This window comes from Mobula birostris, chromosome 3 (assembly GCF_030028105.1).
Source record: "Mobula birostris isolate sMobBir1 chromosome 3, sMobBir1.hap1, whole genome shotgun sequence".
NCBI classification, from domain to species: domain Eukaryota; kingdom Metazoa; phylum Chordata; class Chondrichthyes; order Myliobatiformes; family Myliobatidae; genus Mobula; species Mobula birostris.
This window is the reverse complement of record NC_092372.1, coordinates 226,550,235-226,574,585: the sequence shown is the minus strand read 5'-3', so window position 1 is coordinate 226,574,585 and position 24,351 is coordinate 226,550,235. Positions and strand designations below refer to the sequence as shown.

General features: G+C 43.2%; 1 protein-coding gene across 1 annotated transcript in view; it reads left to right on the top strand.

The window, feature by feature from the left end:
- Positions 1–24,351, top strand: part of cpsf1 (cleavage and polyadenylation specific factor 1) — a 134,648-nt gene that overhangs the window by 38,099 nt on the left and 72,198 nt on the right. The window contains exons 8-13 of the mRNA XM_072254262.1: positions 1,844–1,983; positions 4,722–4,832; positions 10,128–10,221; positions 11,837–11,924; positions 13,965–14,087; positions 22,358–22,409. Of these exons, the coding sequence (XP_072110363.1) occupies positions 1,844–1,983; positions 4,722–4,832; positions 10,128–10,221; positions 11,837–11,924; positions 13,965–14,087; positions 22,358–22,409 (608 nt within the window). The remainder of the gene's footprint in view (positions 1–1,843; positions 1,984–4,721; positions 4,833–10,127; positions 10,222–11,836; positions 11,925–13,964; positions 14,088–22,357; positions 22,410–24,351) is intronic.

Below are 24,351 nucleotides of genomic sequence, written 5' to 3'. Positions count from 1 at the left end.
ATGAAGTGTGTGAAGTTACCATAGCTAGAGAGAAGGCTGTTGGGAACTGATAGGTCTGAATGTAGATGAGTCACCTGGACCAGATGGTGTGCACACCAGTATTCTGAAAGAGGAGGCAGAAGAGATTGTGGAAACATTAGTAATGACCTTTCAAGAATCACTAGATTCTGGAATGGTTCCGGAAGACTGGAAAATTGCAAATTTTTCTCCACTCTTCATGAAGGGAGAGAGGCAGAAGAAAGGAAATTATAATCCAGTTAGTCTGACCTCAGTGGGTGGGAAGGTGTTGGAGTCAATTGGTAAGGATGTAGTTTCAGGGTACGTGGAGGCACATGATAAAATAGGCCATAGTCAGCATGTTTCTTCAAGGGAAAGTCTTGCCTGATGAAGAATCTATTGGCATTCTTGGAAGAAATAACAAGCAGGATAGACAAAGGAGAATCGGTTGATGTTGTATATTTGAATTTTCAGAAGACCTTTAACAGAATTTTCAGAAGATCCTGCTTAACAATCTATGAACCCATGGTATTACAGGGAAAATTCTAGCAAGGATTAAGCCGTGGCTGATTGGCAGGAGACAAAGAGTGGAATAAAGGGAGCCTTTTCTGGTTGGCTGCGGTAACTCGTGGTGTTCCACAGGGATCTGTTGGGACTGCTTCTTTTTATGTTATATGTCAATGATTTGGATGATGGAATTGATGGCTTTGTTGCAAAGTTTGCAAACGATATAAAGATAGGAGGAGGGGCAGGTAGTTCTGAGGAAGAAAAGAGGCTACAGAAGGATTTAGACATAGTGCATGACCATACATTGTCGGGAAGAAATGAAAGGGCTGACTATTTTCTAAATGGAGAGAAAATACAGAAATAATTGGTTGTGAGGGTCCGGAGCTGACTGCCTGAAATGATGATGGAAGCACAAACCCTCAACACATATAAAAAGTTTAGATGTATTTTCTGAAGAGCCACTCAATCCTAAACCAGCTCAAAAGTTGGAGGTTGGGATTAGGTTCTTGAGTACATTTTCTCTGAAAACTCTGAATCAGTTTTTACTCAGTAGTACACAGACATTCTGCTAAAATGATTTATTTTTCTCTGATTCTGGTAGTTTGTGAGGTGAAATAGAAACATAGAAACCTACAGCACAGTACAGGCCCTTCGGCCCACAAAGCTGTGCCAAACATGTCCTTACCTTAGAACTACTTAGGCTTACCCATAGCCCTCTATTTTTCTAAGCTCCATGTATCCATCCAGGAGTCTCTTAAAGACCCTATCATTTTCACCTCCACCACCGCCGCCAGCAGCCCATTCCACGCACTCACCACTCTCTGCGTAAAAAAAAACTTACCCCTGATATCTCCGCTGTAACTACTTCCAAGCACCTTAAAAGTATGCCCTCTCGTGCTAGCCATTTCAGCCCTGGGAAGAAGCCTCTGAGTATCCACACGATCAATGCCCCTCGTTATGTTGTACACCTCTATCAGGTCACCTCTCATCCTCCAGCGCTCCAAGGAGAAAAGGCCAAGTTCACTCAACCTATTCTCATAAGGAATGCTCCCCAATCCAGGCAACGTCCTTGTAAATCTCCTCTGCACTCTTTCTATGGCTTCCACATCCTTCCTGTAGTGAGGTGACCAGAACTGAGCACAGTACTCCAAGTGGGATCTGACCAGGGTCCTATATAGCTGCAACATTACATCTCGGCTCTTGAACTCAATCCCACGGTTGATGAAGGCCAATGCACCATATGCCACCTTAACCGCAGAATCAACCTGCGTAGAATGTTTAAAAGTACCATGAAGAATGTGTTTCTCATTGTAATTCTCTTTCCTTTTCCTCTCTGTAGTCGAGTGGCAGTGCGACAGGACACCTGCAGTATTGTTGCAATCTCATTAAATATCATGCAGAAGGTTCATCCTGTCATCTGGTCTTTGAGCAACCTGCCATTTGACTGCACCCAGGCCCTGGCGGTACCAAAGCCCATAGGTGAGTGAGTGAGTGACCAAGCTGGGGATGGGGAATGCTGTTGACATGCACAGCAAATTAAAGTAAAATGCATTACCATAGACTGCATTAAGATTCATTTCCTTGCAGCCATTTACCTTTTTTTTTGCAAATTAGACCATAGACCATAATACCTGGGAGCAGAAGTTAGGCCTTGTGGCTCATTGAGTCTGCTGCACCATTCCATTGTGGCTGATTTATTATCTCTCTCAACCCTATTTTCCTGCCTTTACTCCATAACTTTTGACGTCCTGACTTAGCAAGAACCTATCAGCCTCCGCCTTAAATATGCCCAATGACTTGGCCTCTATGACAATGAATTCCACAGATTCATCATCTGCTGGCTGAAGAAATTCCTCCTCATCTCAGTTCTAAAGGGATGTTCTTTTATTCTGAGGCTGTACCCTCTGGTCCTTGTCTTCCCCCACTATAGGAAACATCCTCCCCACATCCACTCTACCTAGCCCTTGGATTTCTTTATTTTCCTCTAAATGCCAGTAGAATATTTAATTTTCACAACTTGTCTTCTTTTGCACATTATTTGTTTGTCAGTCACTGTGTATGCTTAGTTTTTTTTGTAAATTGTATTTCATTAATTTCCTATAAAAGCCTGCAAGAAAAGGAATCTCAGGGTAGTAGATGAGCAGATGGGGCTTGTCAGTCGTGGTTGGCAGCTCATCAAGGAGTAAGAAAACTCTGATCTCAAACCTCCGCTGTCTTTTGGCTATACCCACTCATGGGGAAGGCTTTGGGAGTAAACCCTGAGGGAAAAATCCAGAGCTGGATTCCCTAAGGCAGTCCTAAGTTTAGTTCAACACTGACTGGCCACTCTTGATGGTGCCAACCTGCTGTTCCTTTGGATTCATCAGCTAGTCAGAGAGGGCGAGCCTGCTGCATAGGTAACAGCTTGCTATCCACTTCGTACTGCTGTGGCTGACATATTGACAGAGCTAGGATGCAAGGTCCATGGTCGATCTCAACCAGTAGAGGGTGACTAATAGAGGAGTATGTGCAGTACGTTGATAATAAATTATACTTTGGCTTACTCTGTGTGTGCTACGTTGCCCATGTATGTATGCATCTGTGATTGTTTTTCTCTTTTATTGTAACTCATTTTCTCAGCAATGAGTCCCACACTTGGCTAGCACTTATTGCTCGTTCCTAGTTGTCCTTGGAGAGATGAGTTTCATCCTTGAACTGTAACAGACAATGTGATGAAGCTATTCCCACTGTGCCTTTTTTGGGTGGCTAGTTCCCTGATTAACACCCATCTGTTTCGGTAGTATGGTGCACGATGGTGTAGCTGTTATTACAATGCCAGTGACATGTTCAGTTCTGCTGTACTTGTAAGCAGCTTGTTTGCATATTCTCCCTGTGCCTGTGTGGGTCTCCGGGTGCTCTGGTTTCCTCCCACATTCCAAAGACGTATGGGATAGTAGATTAATAAAGGGGCGTGATGGAAACGCAGCAGTTACTGGAACACTGTTGCAGCGGCAGTGACACGGGTTCAATTCCCGCTGCTGGCTGTAAGGAGTTTGTACACTCACCCCGTGACAACACTCCTCTGCGATTTTTCTCACATTCCAAAAGCATAAGAGTCTGTAGATTAATTGGTTGCATGGATAATTGGGTGGCATGGGCTCATTAGGCTGGTAGACTGTCGATGAAGGAGACGTTCTTGGAGCCTTCTCTTTCCGCCAGCTGATTAATTGTCCATCATTGTTCATGATTAGATGTGGAATGACTACATAGCTTTGATTTCATTCCATCTGTGCATTAAAGAGTGTTGCATTTCTGATTTAATCTGTCTGTTTTGTTTATTTACAACGCACCAGTTGATTACTGAGGATTATATAGCCATAATTTTTAATCTTTCCATATTCTATTTTCTTTGCTGCTGGTCAAGTCCTTGGCCTTTCACAATTGTAAATTAGTGATCAGTTCGCTCCTGTACTGTTTTTTTTGGGTTCAGATGAAACATCATGTTCACAGATGGAAAATGTACATGTGTGAAGGTCTGACAACTGGTGCACGTTTCTGCTGTCAGTGGCTGGGAAACTGAAGCCAGTCATTTTCAGGTAATCACATTCGGCAAATGCCTTCACTTCCTGAATTAGTTCCAGATCCCATTTATTTAAAAAAAAAGCTGCGGAGTAAAACAGTGGCAGGAAAAAAGAGCGTATGACAGATGTCAGTTTGTTAATACAAATTAAAACAGGGCTGATAACAGAAAGTTCACAGGGATGTGGGATTGAGAGACAAAGAGAGCACAATCAGACTTGCAGCAAGGAAGGTGATGTAGTGGAGTCTCAGGAAGGGAAGAGGACGTTGCTGATGAACTGGACTCTGAAAACTCACATTCATTTCTCAATAAAACTTTATTTACCTGGTCACAATGAGATCGACCTGGCCTCTCACCAAACTGTTCCGAAGTTCAGATAATGAAATATCTTTTTTTTCAAGTACAGAAATTGACACGGGTTTCCAATCTTTTTTTACGCCATGGACCCCTACCATTATCCGCGGGAGTCCGTGGACCCCATGTTGGGAACCCCAGCTGGGAAATGGATATTGACCAATTGGTAACTTTGTGGATGTTCAAATTGCCTATTTGCGTAATCAGACACCAGTCATGCTAGGGTAATGCGGGTTTTACTTTAGTCCAATGCCTTGTAAACTCATTTTCTGTCAGAATGATGTGGACTGCCTCCATTTTGCAGGTGGTGTGGTCATCTTTGCAGTAAACTCATTACTGTACCTCAACCAGAGTGTCCCACCCTACGGGGTGTCCCTGAACAGCCTGACTAATGGGACAACGTCCTTCCCACTCCGTAAGTTGTCAGTTTTCATTGTTTTGTCTTCCCTGGTCTGGAGCGTCGTGGGGCATGTACTAATTAAAGATCTGAAATGTGAATCATAAATACAAGAGATTCTGCAGATCCTGGATGCTCCTGTCACACTGAATGTGTGCATGCATACCTCAACTCATTCTATCCTCTTGGTTCAATCCTTTCCCGCCAACATCCATGACACTTCAAATGTTCGCAATCTCCTCAGCAACTTTCAGTTCCCTGGCCCTGATTGTGCCTCATTTCACCATGTATGTCCAGTCCTATAACTTCTGTCCCCCGTCAAGAAGGCCTTAATGCTCTCCACTTCTTTCTTGACAAAAGACCCAATCAGTTCTCCGTCTCAGCCACCACCCTTTTCCATCTGGCTGACTGGTCCTCAAATACTCCTTACCCTCAATAATTTCTCCTTTGGTTCCCCCCACTTTCCCCAAACTCAAGGAGTAGTCGTGGGGGACATGCATGGGCCCCAGCTATGCCTGCCTTTTCTTTGGGTACATCAAACAGTCCATCTTCCAAGCCTTCCCTGTTAGTGCTCCCCAGCTGCTTCTGTGCTACATTAACAACTGCATTGGTGCTGCTTCGAGCACCCATGCTGAGTTCTTTAATTTCATCAACTTTGCCTCCACCTTCCACCCTGCCCTTAAATTGTGTCAAGTGAAGTTTATTGTCATTTAACGACATACATGTGTATAACGTATGTAACATTATAATGTATATAGAAAGAAGACAATGTTTCTTTGAACCAGGATGTAAAGCACAGTTGAACGCATAACATAAGATAACTTATGATATTAAGGATAAGGATGAATCACACATAAATAACAAACTAAAGTGCATTGACATTAAACACTGTAAGATATAGAACAGATTAACCACCTTTGAATACAATGTAGTGGAAAGGGAGTTCAGCAGCCGAATGTCCTTGGGGAAAAAAAACTTTCTCATTCTAACTGTTCTTGTTTTTATGCATCATAATCTCCTCCCTGATGGTAGAACGTCAAAGAGGATGCTGAATGGATGGCTGGGATCCTTAATACTAAGGGCCCTGTGTATTCAGCACTCCTGATAAATGTTCCCAATGGATGGTAGGGAGACCCCTATGATCCTTTCAGCTGTTCTCACAATCCTTTGTGGGTGGGGGGGGGGCGTGCGACCCTTGCTTGTCTCAGTCTTAGTAAGTGGAGGTGCTGCCCTGTGCCGCCCTGTTCAGGGAGGTGATCTGTGATATGAATTCCCAGGAACCTGGTGCACTTATCTCTCTCTACGGAGGACTCTTGTATTCGCAGATGGGGATGGATCGTCTGCACCTTCCTGAAGTCCACAATGATTTCCTTTGTCTTCTCCCCATTCAGGCTTAAGTTCACGTGGTCCATTTCTGACACTTTTCTTTCTCTGTCTCCATCTGTGAAGGCAAACTGTCAGCCGACATCTTTTATAAACCTACCGATTCCCACAGCTATCGACTTGTCTCTTTCCATTCTGTCTGCTGTAAAAATACTATTCTCTTTTCTTAATTCCTTTGTCTCCAGTGATTTCCTCCTCGGAAGAGGCTTCCCTTTCCAAGGCATCAGAGAGGTCCTACTTCTTCAAAGAATGGAGTTTCCCTTCCTCCACCATTGATTTTGCTCCCACCCTCATCTTCTCCATTTCTTGACATCCACGCTCACCCTATCTTCCTGCCGTCTTAACGAGGATGGATTTCCTCTTATCCTCACCTAACACCATATGAACCTCTGCATCCTGTACATCATTTTCTGCAACTCTCACCATCTTCAACAGGATCCTTTCATCAAATACATCTTTACCTCCCCTCCCCCCTCCCCCACGACACTCTGCTTTCCACAGGGATTAACTTCCTCAATGATTCCCTTGTCCTTTCATCCCTCCCCACTAATCTCCCTCCTGACACACATCCCTGCAAGCGACAGAAATGCTACACCTGCCCATTCACCTCCATTCAGCACTCCAAACAGTCCTTCCAGGTGAGGCAGTACTTCACCTGCAAATCTGTTGGGGTCGTCTATGGAATCCGGTGCTCCTGATGTGGCCTTCTCTACGTTGGTGAGACTCGACATAAATTGGAAAACTGTTTTGTTGAGCACCTCTGCTCCATCCGCAAAAAGTGGGATTTCCTGATAGCCAACCATTTTCATTCCTGTTCCCATTCCCATTCTGACATGTCAGTCCATGTGTCACCGGTGATCAGCCTGATGTCATGAAACAAGTACCACAGTTGATTCTTTTCCACCTTTATTAGTAGCAAGCTACGAGAGAGAACCCTCCTTCTGCACTCACAGAGTCAGCTACGGAAGTTTCTCTGTCGAAGCACAGAGATACAGAGTTTTTATACCATCTTTGTCACGTATGCAGAAAACAATTTCTAGCTAATACCCACAGTCACATGTTCAGCAACAGTGATAGTCCGAGGACAAAGACCACTTAATCACCTGTCGTGATAGAGGAACAAAACCTCATCTTTTATATGCTAGCCTTCAACTCAATGGCATAAACATCAATTTCTCCTTCTGGTAATTCTTTATCCCTCTCCCATCCATTCTTCTGTTGCCCATTCTGACCCCCTTTTCTCCTCTCCTCACCTGCCTGTCACCTCCTTCTGGTGTCTCTCCTTTTCCCCATTCTCCCATGATCTACTTTCCTCTCCTATCAGGTTCCTCCTTCTCCAGTCCTTTGCCTTTTTCACCTATCATCTCCCAGCTTCTTTCTTCTTCCCTTCCAGCCCCCCTTCTACCACCCACCTGGCTTCACCTATCACTTTTTAGTTTGTCCTCCTTCCCCTCCTCCCACCTTTTTTATTCTGGGATCTTCCCACTTCCTTTCCAGTCCTGATGAAAGGCCTCTGCCTGAAATGTCAGCTTCACTTCCATAGATGCTGCCTAACCTGTTGAGCTCTGCCAGCATTTTGTGTGTGTTGAAATGTGAATCATGTTTGTGTGCTGATCTTTTAGGGTGGGATCCTTCGTCTGATGAAGGATCTTGTTCTGAAATGTGAGCTGCTCATTTCCCTCCATGGACACAGTTCCTCCAGCTCCTTTCCACATTGCTTAAAGGGGATTAAAAAAAATAGGTTTGGTTTGGAAACCTTGCACCCTAGTTACCACACCCACTACATTGGCCAAAGAGACAGCTCAGTACATCACAAAAACAGCCTTCCCTCAGGGACTCTGTCTATACTTACTACTTCCATAAAGCAGCCGCAATAATCAAAGAGCACCCCTCAGACATTCTCTCTTCTCTCCTCTTCCATCGGGCAGAAGATACAGAAGCCTGAAAACGTGTACCACTAGGCTCAAGGATAGCTCCTATCCCACTGTGATAATGACTATTGAACGGTCTCCTAGTATAATAAGATACACTCTTAATCTCACAATCCTGATTGTTAGGATCTTGCACCTTATCATTTATCTGCACTGCCTCTGTACTGTAACACTTCGGTTATTGTATGAACAGTATACAAAACAAGTTTTTCATGTACCTTGGTATATATAACAATAATATAGCAATTTGAATTCCATATTTTAAAGTTATATAATTATTTATCTTTTTCTCTCACATTCACCATATTCTCATTAAGCACGACAAACTGAATAGGTGTTCATTCATTCATTCCTATGTGGTTGTCAGTTGTGTCCGATGATAATAGGAAACATGTAGGAGAGTCTTTTAAAGTGGTAAAGCTGTTGCACTGGGGCAGTTCCACTCTTGACATTGGATGTCCAGGTCCAGTGGTATGAGTAGTCATCACAGCTGGGGTCTTCCTTGGTTGCAGTGAATGACCATGACTACTTCTGTGCTTTGTCATGCCTTTCGTCTCCACAAAGCATTGTGGAACTGCCTTCCTGGTCGATGGATCTCTGTGTATTTTCATATCCTTGTGACTCTTCTGGGAGTCAGGAATGACGAGCAGTCTTAATACCAATATTTCAATTTATCTTAGAGTACAAGCATACAAATACTAAGCAAACTAAATAAAGAGCTGAGAAATGAGGCTGAGAGAAGAATGCGGAGACAAAAGAATAAAGATGCAAAGAAGCCAAGATGGGCACCTCTGAAAACTTGCCACTTTAATAATGATATAAGGAAAATTTCTTAGATGGGAATGAATTGGTCAATAGGCTACATAATTAAAACATTCACATCATGTAGGTAATGTGCTGATACTTAGCCAATGAGAAATGAGAAAGGTGATGAACTGCCACTTTAGCTGCTATACCGCTTTCTGCCAGTGAGTGGAAATTTCATGAGTCTGTTTAAAAATCTTATAAAAAGTGTGAGTTTTCAGCCTCTTGTACCACCATCGTGATGGTAGCAATGAGAAGAGGGCACATCCTGGGTGATGGGGGCCCTTATCTGCACCCTTCACAAGATGAACATAAATTCCACACAGTGGTGACAGGAAAGAACACAAGTAGTACTCAGCCATCTCCATCATTGGCTCTAGTCTGCTCAGAATTGAGGACACCTTCAGAAGACAGTCCCTCGAAAAGGCAGCATTCATCATTAAGGACCCCCATCATTGCTACCATCAAGGAGGAGGTACAGGAGCCTGAAGAGACACATTCTACATTCTAGGACAAGCTTCTTCCTCACCTTCGTCAGATTTGAACGGACAATGAACCATGGACACTAGCTCACTTTTGTTTTTCCTTTGCTCTCTTTTTGCACCACTTATTTGAGTTAATATTTTTTCTAGTTATAACATAGCTTTTAATTATGTATTGCAATGTACTGCTGCCACAGGACATATTACATAACATTTTAATAAAAGTCAATTGTCCATATATCCCTGGTTTTGCCATCCGGTATCTTTTGTTTCCTTCCTTTATTAGTGCTTGTGTTCTGAATGAAGCTTGTCATAGCTTAGTACCAGATCAGAATCTACATCACCACTGGTTGAATAGTTGGGAAGATTAATTATTAGTACAGTGAACTAATAATTGTCAATTCACCTTCTAGCATGTCCTTCTTCCCCTTTCTCCACCTTGTTCTGGCATCTTTCTTTCCAGTCCTGGTGAAGGGTCTCTTCCTAAAACGTTAACTGTTTATTCAATTCCGTAGATGCTGCCTGACCTGCAGAGTTTTACCAGCATGTTGCTCTGGATTTCCAGTATCTGCAGAATCTCTTGTGTTTGTGATTTTGATAATTGCCGTTGTGGAGTATATTCATATAATTAGGACTTCTCACCGTTTACTAGCTCATCTTTGAGCTGTGTATCAGAAACCATTGCTCTGAGTGTTTATGTTTGTATTATAAAGGGATTCAGGAGGGGGTGAAGATTACGCTGGACTGTGCCCAGGCTGCTTTTGTGTCCTATGACAAAGTGGTCATTTCCTTAAAGGGAGGTGAAATGTAAGTATTATTCTTTCATTTCAATAAATATTTGGTACATAATAATATGATAGGCAGCAAAGTTCTTTGTTATAATATCCTCTTTCATGCTTCCCATAAACAGTTTTCATAACATTTGAAGATTAGACTCCATGTGAGGGGCTCTAAATGCAGCTTTCTTTTGTAAATAGATTGGGAGAATGTGAATTTAATAAATAAGGGTCAGGATTTCTTTGAATGGAAAGACCATAAGACATGAGAGCAGAATAAGGCCATTCAGCCCATTGAGTCTTCTCCGCCATTCCATCATGGCCGACTTATTATCCCTCTCAGCCCCATTTGCCTTCCTTCTCCCATAGCCTTTGGTGCCCTGGCTAATGAAGAACCTGTGAAACTCTGTTGTAAATATATTCAATGACTTGTCTATTGAGGTTAGGCTAACTGACCTATAATTTTCATTCTTTTGCCTTCCTCCTTTCTTAAAGAGTTGAGTGACATTTGCAGTTTTCCAGTCTTCCGGACCATGCCAGAATCAAGTGATTCTTGAAAGATCATGACCAATGCATTTGTTATCTCTTCAGCATCCCCTCTCAGGATTCTGGGATGTAGTCCATCTGGTCCAGGTGATTTATCCACCTTAAGACCTTTCAGTTTTCCAAGCACTTTTTCCTTTGTAATAACAATGGCACTCACTCCTGCTCCCTGACACTCACAGACCTCTGGCACGCTGCTAGTGTCTTCCACATTGAAGACTGATGCAAAGTACTCATTAAATTCATCTGCTATTTCTTTGTTCCCCAGCATCACTAACTCACCAGCATCATTTTCCTGTGGTCCAATATCAACTCTCACCTCCTTTTTACTCTTTATATAACTGAAAAAACTTAGTATCCTGCTTTATGTTATTGGCTAGTTTGCCCTCATATTTCATCTTTTCCCTTATAGCTTTTTTTAGTTGCCTTTTGTTGGATTTTAAAGGCTTCCCAATCATCCAACTTTCCACTTACTTTTGCTACCTTATATGCCCTTGTTAGCCACGGTTGCCTACCTCTGCCATTTGAGAACTACTACTTCTGTGGGACATATCTACCCATTCAACAAGTTACCTTTCTTGTGATCCAACACCAACCTGATTTTCCCAATGCCCTTGTATATTGAAGTCCCCCACTATAAATTGTGACATTACCCTTATTACATGCCTTTTCCAGCTCCCTTTGCAATCTCAACCTTACATCTTGGCTATTATTTGGAGACCTATATATGATTCCCATAATTGCTTTTTTTTTACCCTTGCAGTTTTTTAACTCTATGTCACCTCTTTCTAAAAATGCAATTTCATCTCCTACCAACAGAGCCACGCCACTTCCTATGTCTTCCTGTCTGTCCTATTGATACAACGTATATCCTTTGATGTTAAGCTCCCATAGAGCGATACTAGGCTGTACATAAGTTGACTAATGGGAAATAATAAAGGAGAGGTGGAGTTGGTGGGTGGAGGTGTTGATCAGCCTTACTGCTTGGGGAAAGTAGCTGATGGGGTTACATTCTCCTTTGCACATGTGTACTGGCAACGACATTAAACAGTCTTAAACAACCTTGAAACATCTGAGCAGCTGCCGTTGTTTAATCCCCACAGATATGTGTTGACTCTGATAACTGATGGAATGAGGAGTGTCCGTGCTTTCCACTTCGACAAGGCAGCGGCCAGTGTTCTTACCACTTGTGTAAGTTCTAGCACTCATTTATTCTGATTTTCCTTCTTTTATGAGCTCCTTATTAAGTACTAATGAAAGTTTTGTAAGCATGCTCAATCCTGTATGGAATTCTGTATGTAAAAGATTAACTTTATTTGTCATATGTGCATCAAAAAATACAATGAAATCCATCGCTTCAGTACAGCCATAGACTGCTGGGGGCAGCCTGCATCACCATGGTTCTGGCGCCAATATAGCACAGCCACATCTTGCTAACTGTAACTCATATGTCCTAGGAATGTGGGAGGAAATCAGAGCAACCAGAGGAAACCTACACAGTCACAGGGAGAACATAGCAACTTCTTAAAGATGGCGGTGAGAATTGAACCCTGTTCTTACAACAGGTGCTATAACCGTTCAAAGGTTCATTTATTATCAAAGTATACAACTCTGAGATTCTTCAATTCTCCGCGAAGCCTTGAAACCAAGAAAGAAAAGAAAGGCAGCATAATCATCAACTCTTAAATTGTTCCTCCCACACAAAAAAATAATGAGAAGACTGAGTGGGAAAACACAGAATATTAAAACTATAAGGCTGGAAAAAAAACCGTCTACAGTCCAAGTCCTCATTCAAAACCACAGAAAAAACCTGGGCAACCCTCTCTGGGTGCATTATACTAACTGCTACACTACCCTGCTGCCATACCATCTGCCAGAACTACCTTGGGGGGAAAAAAAATGGGAGGGCAGTAATGTCTCCCTCTGATCTTAGATTGCTAACACCTCGAGTTGCTTCCTGATCTATTGAGTAATACACATCAAAGTTGCTGGTGAACGCAGCAGGCTAGGTAGCACCTCTAGGAAGAGGTACAGTCGACGTTTCAGGCCGAGACCCTTCGTCAGGACTAACTGAAACGTCGACTGTACCTCTTCCTAGAGGTGCTGCCTGGCCTGCTGCGTTCACCAGCAACTTTGATGTGTGTTGCTTGGATTTCCAGCATCTGCAGAATTCCTCGTGTAAGAGTGGTCTTTGTTTGTGTGTGTATATACGTGCACACGCGCATCAGCGTGAACGAGAGCCGTTGTAGAAATACTACCATAATTGCTTAGAAGTTTCCGTTATGATATTTGCTGATGATTTGAGTTTAGACGATCAAGTACAATTTGAACAAGTTTAAAATTTTGAGTACACACACAAAATGGTGGAGGAACTCACAGGTCAAGAATAATCACAGGATAGGAAAAAGCAGTCGACATTTTGGACTGAGACTCTTCCACTCCATAGATGCCGCCTGACTTACTGAGTTCCTCCAACATTTTTTGGGTGTTACTCTGTATTTCTAACACCTGCAGAATCTCTGGAGTTTAAACTTGAAATGTGATGGAAGTGGGGAAGGTATGTTCTGATGTGGGAAAGAGAACTGATGAGGTGTGATGAATACTAAAATTTAGTTACTTAAAGAAGAAAAATTAGAAAGCTGTTTTTCCACAAAGGGATGCCAAAAATCTGGAAGGAACTCTTCCAGTGGTTGGGAGTAATTGGAGCTTCCAATACCTGGAGTGATATCTTCCCACGTATGGTATGATAAATGGAGTCCAGTGGAGTGGTAGAACTAAAGGTCTGTTCTGATGCAGCACACACAAAGCTGAAGGAACTCACTGAATCAGGCAGCATCTATGGAGGGAAATGGATGGTTGACGTTCTGGTGGAGACCCTTCATCAGCCTTGAAACCCCGAGGTCGATTTGTTCGGTGGCCAGTGGCCCGATGTCTGAGAGTCTGGCGCCAAGGGCAAGAGGCCCAGAGGTGGCCTGTCCTGGGGTTAGAGGCCTGTCTTTGTGTGTGAGTGGGTGGGAAAGGGGCTTGTTTTGCTGCTGTTGTTTTCTTCTGTTTTGTTGCTGCTGCGGCTGTTGTGCTGTTGAATATTGTGGGCATGCTATAGTAGCAACACTTGTGGGCTGCCGCAGCAAATCTGTTGGTTGAGTTGGTTGTTAATGCAAATGACGCATTTCATTTTATGTTTTGATGTACATGTGATAAATAAATCAATCTGGACTAATGTGTTCGCAGATGACTACTCTGGAGCCAGGCTATCTGTTCCTTGGGTCCCGTTTGGGCAATTCCCTTTTACTGAGGTATACAGAGAAACTGCAGGAAGCTCCAATGGACGTTGGAAAAGATCGGGAGAAACAGGTATTAAATGTAATGTTCTATAATTTATTTTTGTTTGCTGGTAGTGTTGAGTAGTGGAAAAATAATCTCATTTAATAAAATGTTGGTGTTTTATAAGTATAGATTGAGTGAGCTAGAACTTTTCTCTTTGTAGCGAAGGAGAATGAGAGGTGACTTGATAGAGATGTACAAGATGAGGGGCATAGGTAGAATGGTCAGTCAGAGACTTTTGCCAGGGCTGAAATAGCTGACAACAGGGGCAGTGTCTTTATAATTTCAGGGTTCAAAGTAAATTTATTATTGAAGTACATATATGTACTTTGAGATTCATTTTCTTGTGGGCATACTCAATAAATCTATAGAATAATAACCATTACAGGATCGATGGAAGACCGTACCAACTTGGCGCTCAGCCAGGGTGCAGAAGACAACAAATGGCAAATACAAAAAGAAAGAAATAATAATAAACAATAAATATCGAGAACATGAAATGAAGAGTGTTTGAAAGTGAATCCATAGGTTGTGGGAACATTTCAGTGATGGAGTGAGTTCAAGAGCCTGATGGTTGAAGGGTAATAACTGTTCCTGAACCTGGTGGTGTGAGACCTGAAGCTCTTGTACCACCTTCCTGATGGGAGCAGCGAGAAAAAAGATGGTGGGGGGGGTCTCTGATGATTGATGCTGCTTTCCTGCAACATTTTGTGTAGATGTGCTCAATAGTGGGCAATTGTAAGCTATCTGAAGGAATTTCGATATCAGGGGTAGGTTTTTTCAACACAGAACATTGGGTGCATGGAATGCCATGCCAGGGATGGTAGAGGCAGATAGATTAGGGGCATTTAAGAGAATCTTAGATGGGCTCATGGATGATAGAAAAATGGAGGGTTTAGATTGATCTTAAAGTAGGTTAAAGTGACGGCACAACTGGGCCTAAAGGGCCTGTACTGTACTATGTTCTATGGATATGAAAGGTTTCGAAGGGTTTGAGCACTTTGGTCAGCATGGATGAGTTACGTGAAGGATCTGTTTCTGTGTTGTATTATTCTGTTATATGAAGCTGTTTGGTCTTTACATGGAGAAAAAGTTCTTCTGTTCAGAGTAGATGTTATCAACATGGTTATCAAGCAAAATTTTCAACTTTGTATTAACTCTGACTGATGTAAGTGTGCAGCAAGAGGAATTTTATTTTTAATTGATTGTGTTGTAGATATATCTGTAGTGTTTGGTGAGCCCAAGAATTAGTGGTGTATACACTTAGTTTCCTTGTTAAGGTTACTCATTTATCCAGTGACTTTAGGGCTCTGTTAGTCCTTCGTTTAGTGTACATATGTATTTATGTACATACAAGAATTAGGAAATACAAGAAAATGTGTTTTTAACTACAACCTCTGGATTTGTTTTTTGTATTGATTGATTGACATAAGGCGTGGAGTTAGTCCTTTGAGCTGTGCCGCCCAGTGATCCCCCGATTTGATCCTAGTCTAATCACGAGACAATTTACAATAAACAATTATGCTACCAACTGGTATGTTTTTGGACTGTGGTAGGAAATCCACACAGTCACGGGGATAATGTACAAACACCTTACTGACAGTGGCAGGAATTTAACCCGGGTTGCTGGTACCGTAAACCGACGTCCCAATGCACGAAAAGTGCTGGAGGATCACGGCAGGCCAGACAGCATCAGTGGAAGGAAATGAACAGTGAGCATTTCGGGCTGAGACCCCTCATCGGGACCACCACTTTGGCTGTTCACTTCTCTCCATAGATGCTGAATTCCTCCAGCATTTTGTGTGTGTTGCTCAGGATTTCCAGCATCTTCAGAATCAAAGGGGGCATAGTTTTTAAAAATAGATACTGGAATGGATATTCATTTATTTTGTAAACTTTCTGTGATTTGGGGGGAAAATAAATACATTTGACATCCAAAATTGTGGAGGAACTCAGCAGGGCAAGCAGCATCTACGGTATGAAGAGGGATAACCAGTCGTCGTTTTGAGACAAGCCCCTTCATCAGGGAATGATATTGAAGTGCGTAAGTTGTTAAACATGGCAGGGCAGGTTGAGAAAGTGGTGCAAAAATGTAAGGAATTTTGAGCTTTCTAATTAGAGGTGTGGATACAAAAGTAAGGAATTTATGATAAATCTTTATACACCAGTTGGAATATGGTTTCGCTTCTGGGGATTAGAGTTAAGAGAGAAGCAAAGTGCGAGGAAGGTAGAACAATATAAAGAAAGTGAGAAATCGAGGCAGTAATTTGCCCCTGGTGCCTGCTCCCCCATTGGATGTGGTGACTTCCACCTCCAACAGTGCCATCTCCCTGCCCAAAAAGCTCAAAGTTCTAAGCAAATTTATGATCAAAAAATACTTAATTTCTTCTTGAATACACTTGGCATTTAGCTTTCAAAGCCCTCTTGTGGCAGAGAATTGCGAAGGTTCATAAATATCAAGGTGTAGAAATTTCTCCACATCTCCATACTGAATAGTCAATGCCTTATTTTAAAATTGTGACCTCTGTTATAGACACCCTAGCAAGGGAAACAGTCAATTTTGCTTCAACTTTGAGGCATTGAGATATATATTGAGGAAATGGACAGATATGGATCATGGCCAGTCAGAAGAGATTCTGTTTGGCACAGGCATCATGGGCCAGAGGACTTGTTACTGTGCTGTACTGATAAAGTATGTAAAGGGTTAAAGTGGTGGGTTAAACATAGCAGCCTGTTTTTCTGCAAGAAACTGCTGATGATTAACACGTGCTAATCTCACCATTCGTTCAGCCATATTTCTTCCTGCGGTTAGGCAGTTAGTGCTTCAAGGGCCTTGTTTCTTTGTACTGTTATGCACATAGATAAGACTGGCTCCAGCTTGATCTGTGTGGGTGTACGTGAGTAGCTGTATCGATTCTGTAAGAGGAACTGCCAGTTAGCTGGTGGACCGAACAGGAACAGTCACTGACTGTTCCCGTTTGAGTGACTAACTAAAGTGTTCTGGAGGCTTTGAATGAAGAGTTTATACTTATATGGTCTCCAAGTGAGTTTATCCGGATTTGACTTCCACAGTACGAGAATATGCGACATGATGTTGTGCTGACTGTCAACTCTGCTTCAGCTTTGATGCACAGAGACATATATCTAGGACATGATATGTCTCAACGCCTCAAAATAGCCTACTCTAAGATTAATCTAACTCTTTCTTCCCACATAGCCCTCCATTTTTCTGTCATCCATGTGCCTAGCCTAGAGTCTCTCAAATGACCGTAATGTATCTCTTTCTACCACCACACCTGGCAGGACATTCCACACACCTACCGCTCTTTGTAAAAGCAGCTTACTCCTGACACCCCATACTTCCTCCACCCAACTTAAAATTATGCCACCTCATATAAGACATTTCCACTCTGGGGAAAAGTCTCTGGCTGTCAAATCTATGCCTCTTATCATCTTACAAATTTCTATCAAATTAACATAGACCATAAGACCATAAAACATAGGAGTATAATTAGACCATTTGGCCCATCGAGTCTGCCCTGCCATTCAGTGATGCCTGATCCTATTCTCCCCCCTCCTCAGCCACACTCCTTGGCCTTCTCTTTTCGTAACCTTTGATACCGTGACCAATCAAGAACTTTATCAAGTTCTGCCTTGAATACACCCAACAACCTGACCTCCATAGCTGCCTGTGGTAATAAATTCCACAAATTCACCAACCTCTGGCTAAAGAATTTCTCCTCATTTCTGTTTTAAATGGGTGCCCCTCTATCCTGAGTCTGTGGCCTCTTGTCCTAGACTCCCCCACCATGGGAAACATCCTTTCCACATCTACTATGTCCAGGCCTTTCAACATTTGAAAAGCTTCAATGAGATCCCCCCTCCCTCTTTGTTCTAAATTCCAGCGAGTACAGACCCAGAGCTATCAAACGTTTCTCGTATAATAACCCTTTCATACCCGGAATCATCCTTGTGAACCTCTGAACCCTCTCCAAAGCCAGCACATTTTTCTTAAATGAGTAGCCCAAAACATTTCACACTACTCAAGTTGAGGCCTTACCAGTGCCTTATAGAGCCTCAGCTTCACATCCCTGCTCTTGTATTCTAAACCTCTTGAAATGAATGCTAACATTGCATTTGGCTTCCTCACCACTGACTCTACCTGCAAGTTAACCTTTAGGACGTTCTGCACAAGGACTCCCAAGTCTCTTTGCATTTCAGATTTTTGGATTTTCTCCCATTTATTTCTTCTACCAAAGTACATGACCATGTATTTTCCAACATTGTATTTTATTTGCCACCTTCTTCCCATTCTTCTTATCTGTCTAAGTCGTTCTGCAGCCTACCTGTTTTCTCAACACTACTTGCCCCTCCACCAATCTTCGTATCATCTGAAAACTTGGTAACAAAGCTATCTATTCTATCATCTAAATTATTGATATGCAGCGTAAAAAGAAGCGGTCCCAAAACCAACCCCAGTGTAACACCTCTAGCCACTGGCAGCCAACGAGAAAGGAATCCTTTTGTTCTCCTACCAATCAGCCAGTGCTCTAACCAAGCCAGTAGCTTTCCTGTAATATCACGGGCTCTTAACTTGGTAAGCAGCCTCATGTGTGGCACCTTGTCAAAGGCCTTCTGAAAGTATATATATGCAACATCCACTGCATCCCCTTTATCTATCCTACTTGTAATCTCAAAGAATTCCAACAGATTCGTCAGGCAGTATTTTCCCTGAAGGAAACCATGCTGACTTTGTCCTATCTTGTCCTGTGTTACCAAATACTCCATAACCTCATCCTTAACAATTAACTCTAGCGTCTTCCCAACCACTGAGGTCAGGCTAACTACCTATAATTTCCTTTCTGCTGCCTTTCTCCTTTCCTAAAGAGTGGAATGACATTTGCAATTTTCCAGTCCTCTGGTGCCATGTGATTTGTGAAAGATTATTACTAATGCCTCCATGATCTCTACCACTACCATTTTCAAAACCCTAGGATGCAGTTAGAAACATATAAAACCTACAGCACAATACAGGCCTCTTAGCCCACAAAGTTGTGCCGAACATGTCCCTACCTTAGAAATTACTAGGCTTACCTGTAGCCCTTTATTTTTCTAAGCTCCATGTACCTATCCAAAAATCTCTTAAAAGACCTTATCGTATCTGCCTCCACCACCATTGCCAGGAACTAATTCCGCTAGACGGAGCAGATTGGTGGTAGAGGGGACCACTCTGAAACTTTTCGATGATTTTAAGTTCCCTGGCCCCCACCACTTTATTTTCACCACGGATGTCCAGTCCCTATATACTTCCATCCCCCATCAGGAAGGTCTCAAAGCTCTCCACTTCTTTTTGGATTCCAGACCTAACCAGTTCCCTCTTGGTCCTTACTCTCAATAATTTCTCTTTTGGCTCCTCCCACTTCCTCCAAACTGAAGGTGTAGCCATGGGCACCCATATGGGTCCCAGCTATGCTTGCCTTTTTGTTGGCTTTGTGGAACAATCCATGTTCCAAGCCTATACTGGTATCTGTCCCCCACTTTTTCTTCGCTACATCGATGACTGCATTGGTGCTGCTTCCTGCACGCATGCTGAGCTTGTTGACTTCATTAACTTTGCCACCAACTTTCACCCTGCGCTCAAGTTTACCTGGTCCATTTCTGACACCTTCCTCCCCTTTCTAGATCTTTCTGTCTCTATCTCTGGAGACAGCTTATCCACTGATGTCTAAGCCTACTGACTCTCACAGCTATCTGGACTATTCCTCTTCTCACCCTGTCTCTTGCAAAAATGCCATCCCCTTCTCGCAATTCCTCCGTCTCCGCCGCATCTGCTCTCAGGATGAGGCTTTTCATTCCAGGATGAGGGAGGTGTCCTCCTTTTTTAAAGAAAAGGGCTTCCCTTCCTCCACCATCAACTCTGCTCTCAAACGCATCTCCCCCATTTCACGCACATCTGCTCTCACTCCATCCTCCCGCTACCCCACTAAGAATAGGGTTCCCCTTGTCCTCACCTACTACCCCACCAGCTTCCGGGTCCAACATATAATTCTCCAGAACTTCCGCCACCTTGAACGGGATCCCACCACTAAGCACATCTTCCGCAGGGATTGCTCCCTACGCGACTCCCTTGTCCATTTGTCCCCCCCATCCCTCTCCATTGATCTCCCTCCTGGCACTTATCCTTGTAAGCAGAACAAGTGCTACACATGCCCTTACACTTCCTCCCTCACTCCCATTCAGGGCCCCAGACAGTCCTTCCAGGTGAGGCGACACTTCACCTGTGAGTCGGCTGGGGTGATATACTGCGTCCGGTGCTCCCGATGTGGCCTTCTATATATTGGCAAGACCCGACGCAGACTGGGAGATCGTTTTGCTGAACACCTACGCTCTGTCTGCCAGAAAAAGCAGGATCGCCCAGTGGCCACACATTTTAATTCCATGTCTCATTCCCATTCTGACATAGCTATCCATGGCCTCTTCTACTGTCAAGATGAAGCCACACTCAGGTTGAAGGATCAATGCCTTGTATTCCGTCTGGGTAACCTCCAACCTGATGGCATGAACATTGATTTCTCAAACTTCTGCTGATGCCCCACCTACCCCTCGTACCCCATCCGTTATTTATTTATATACACACATTCTTTTTCTCTCTCTCCTTTTTCTCCCTCTGTCCCTCTCACTATACCCCTTGCCCATCCTCTGGGTTTTTCCCCTCTCCTCCTTTTCTTTCTCCTTAGGCCTCCTGTCCCATGATCCTCTCATATCCCTTTTGCCAATCAACTGTCCAGCTCTTGGCTCCATCCCTCCCCCTCCTGTCTTCTCCTATCATTTCAGATCTCCCCCTCCCCCTTCCACTTTCAAATCTCTTATTAGCCCTTCTTTCAGTTAGTCCTGACAAAGGGTCTCGGCCCGAAACGTCGACTGTACCTATTCCTAGAGATGCTGCTTGGCCTGCTGCGTTCACCAGCAACTTTTATGTGTGTTTCAGTATTCCAAGTGTTGTCTGCCAAGGGTTTTATAGAGCTGCAACTTTACCTCATGGCTTTTGAACTCAATGCTGTGATTATTGAAGGTCACATGCCTTGTTAACCACCCTATCACCTTGCATGGCAACTTTGAGGGATTATGGACATGGACACCAAGATCCCTTTGTTCCCCCACACTGCTAAGAATCCTGCCATTAACCCTGTATTTTGCCTTCAAATTTAACCTTCCAAAGTCAATTACTTTACATTTTTCCAGACTGAACTACATCTGCCACTTCTCAGCCCAGTTCTGCATCCTCTCAACCTATAACTGCCTTCTACGCTATCCACAACACCACCAACCTCCGTGTCATCTACAAATGTATTAATCCAGCCTTCCACTTCATTCAAGTCATTTATTAAAAAAAATTACAAAGAGGACGAGTCCCAGAACAGATCCCTGTGGATCAGCACTGATCACTATCTTGTGTAACTTTACCTTTGTTCACCAATATTATAATGAATGCTATGTCAATTTGGATAGAGAGTTTTAAATATTTTTTTTTAACCAATTTTACCTCATAAGACTATAATTGGAGGTGTAATTGTATAAACCCCAGCCCAAACCCTGGACAGACTGGTTATCAGTGTCCATGGTGGTTCGCTGCCTTGTTTTTATCATTCTGCATGGAAGGATAAAGATCGTGAGGAGATCTGATCCAGACCATGAAGAATGTAGATGAAGACTAATTTAGGGGCAGTATGGTAGTGTAGTAGTTGTTGTACTGCCGTTGCTGCACCAGTGACCTTGTTTCAATTCCCACTGCTGTCTGTAAGGGGTTTGTATGTTGTCCCCGTGGGTTTCCTCCTGGTGTTCAGGTTTCCTCCCATATTCCAAAGGTGCGTGTTAGTAGGTTAATTGGTCAGGGGGGTGTGATTGGGCAGTGCGAGCTTGTTTGGCCCAAAAGCCCTGTTACCGTACTGTATCTCTTAAAAAGAAGTAAATAAGCTCAGAAGAGGAATTAACTGCATGGCCGTGGTCGGCATGATGGGCTGATTGGCCACCTCCTGTGCATTGTGGTTCGGAGAGAGATGAGGACTGAGTTCAGAGAGTGATATTCTCCTGTTGAATACTGGCATTTACATGGACATTGAAGAGTGGTCTCTAGGGCCGAAATCACAGGTCCTTGTACTGTTCACATTCAGGTTAATCCATGGGGAAAGGTCGGGTGCCCACTGCTACGGCAGGGAAATTTTAGTCTGTAGTATAGAAGATAAAAGCATTATTTTCCTGGCCAATATTGCTGATTGTTCGAGTTTTGTTCTGTTCTGCAGGAAGAGCCACCCAACAAGAAGAAGCGCCTGGATTTGTCTGCTGGCTGGATCGGTGAGCATCTCCTGGGACCATTCGCTGTTTTCCCTTACACATCTGAGGAATGGGTGCAGTTCATCAGAACAGTATAGCACATGAACATGTCCTTCAGCTCAAGCTGTCTGCACCCAACACGGTGCAGAGTTAAACTAAATCCCTTCTGCCGGTATAGCACATCACTCTTATCCCCCATTCCCTGCGTAGTTGCTTCTAGCACTCCTCTCATGCAACCTCTTCAAGGCACCAACCACTCTGTGTCCCCACAGTGAATGCCCACAAGATAATGAATCTCCAGGTAGTGCATAGTACCTTATGCAGTGGATTCCAGTTATTTGGGGCACATTGGGACCAGTAGTGAAAAATGAATAAGAAAAGACAAACTACTGTACAACTCAGTAACAAATTATGTATTTAAATGAGATACAGAACAAGTTAGAACACTATCAATAGTACTACAGTACTGTAAATCTGTGTTAGTTCCTAATAGTTATTCACAGAGGAATTCATCAAGTGTACGCTGCCATGTATGGGGTGTCCATGCAGGGGTAGCACCTCTGGTGAAGGGGTTTGTCATGTCCATTCTGGGGCAGATCACTCGCCTTTGGCCCCCGCTGACACTCACCTGTAGCTCCCCAAGTAACTGCATGCAACAGCGGGCTCACCCTGGTGCACTGCTTCGACAGGTGGGCGATATCAGGTGAAGGTTAGCCGGTGGGCCCCAATTCCCCGGTGGAATAGAGACGTGCCTGTTCTAACAGGTAAGGTCAGCTCTGGCAAACTGGGCGGATGAGATCAATATTGAGATCGAAGGGCCAAGTAGGTGGTTCTGCAACACTTCCTGGAGAGCGGAGAGCAACCAAGGAACGGCCCAGTTTGTAATGACTACTTGTACCAGTGGACTCAGACTTCTGAGATCAGGAGAGTGGAACTGTCCTAGGGCAACGGCTTTTCCACTCTAAAAACTCTCCCGCGCGGATTTCAGTGCAGTTGTCGGGTATGACAAACAACCAATACGCTGTTGTGTTTTAATTGACTGTAAATGAACAAAATCAGCCTGCACACAATACTTTCAACAATTGCATCCTCCAAGTCTTTATTCCTTTTCATTGTAACAGTCAAGATTATTGTTGATACCTTCAAATTCTTCATAGTCCTAAACACACGCAAATGATTTTATTTAAAAACTGCTTGCTCTGAGTATGGTTTAGTGTCTTAACGGCCACATGTGTGACGCTAGTTAGGAACTGTTTGGCAACAGTTCTCTGTTCCAATTAAGTGGCATAACGTCCCAAGTAAAAGAAGGGAATCCTGGCTATTTTCTCAATTAGCTTTTGTTCTTTTAACAGTTTTTCCAGATAAGTGGTTGCCCTGATCAACCATTGGACCAATTAACTGGAATCCACTGTATGTACTATGATAATAGATTTACTTTCAATTTTGATGATATAATAATGATACAAATAAAACTTGCCCTTCACATCTCCTTTAAACCTCACCTTTCTCACCTTAAAAACATATCATCTGGTACTTGATATTCTGCTTTGGCAGGAATAAGATTTTGACTGATACTTTTGTAATCTTATAAACTTGTGTCAGGTCTTCGCTCATTCCAGAGGAAACAACCCAGCTTTGTCCAAATTCTCCTTATAGCTCATATCGTCTAATCCAGGCAGCATCCTGTCATGGGGTGACCAGAATTGCATATAATATTCCAACCGGAATGTAGCAAAGGTTTACACAGCTGAAACATGTTCAATGTACAGTATGGCATGATATAAAGTTGAATTTGTAATAGATTGCTGACAAGTTCATGGTGTATGGTTGGCGGCCTCTGTCCCTTGTGGTAACATCTCTTTCCACAGTTATCTTCCACCAGCAGTAGGGAGTGATTGTTCTCCTCCAACTTCATTGCCCTGTGTCATAGAGCACTATAGCACAGATACAGACCCTTTGCAAC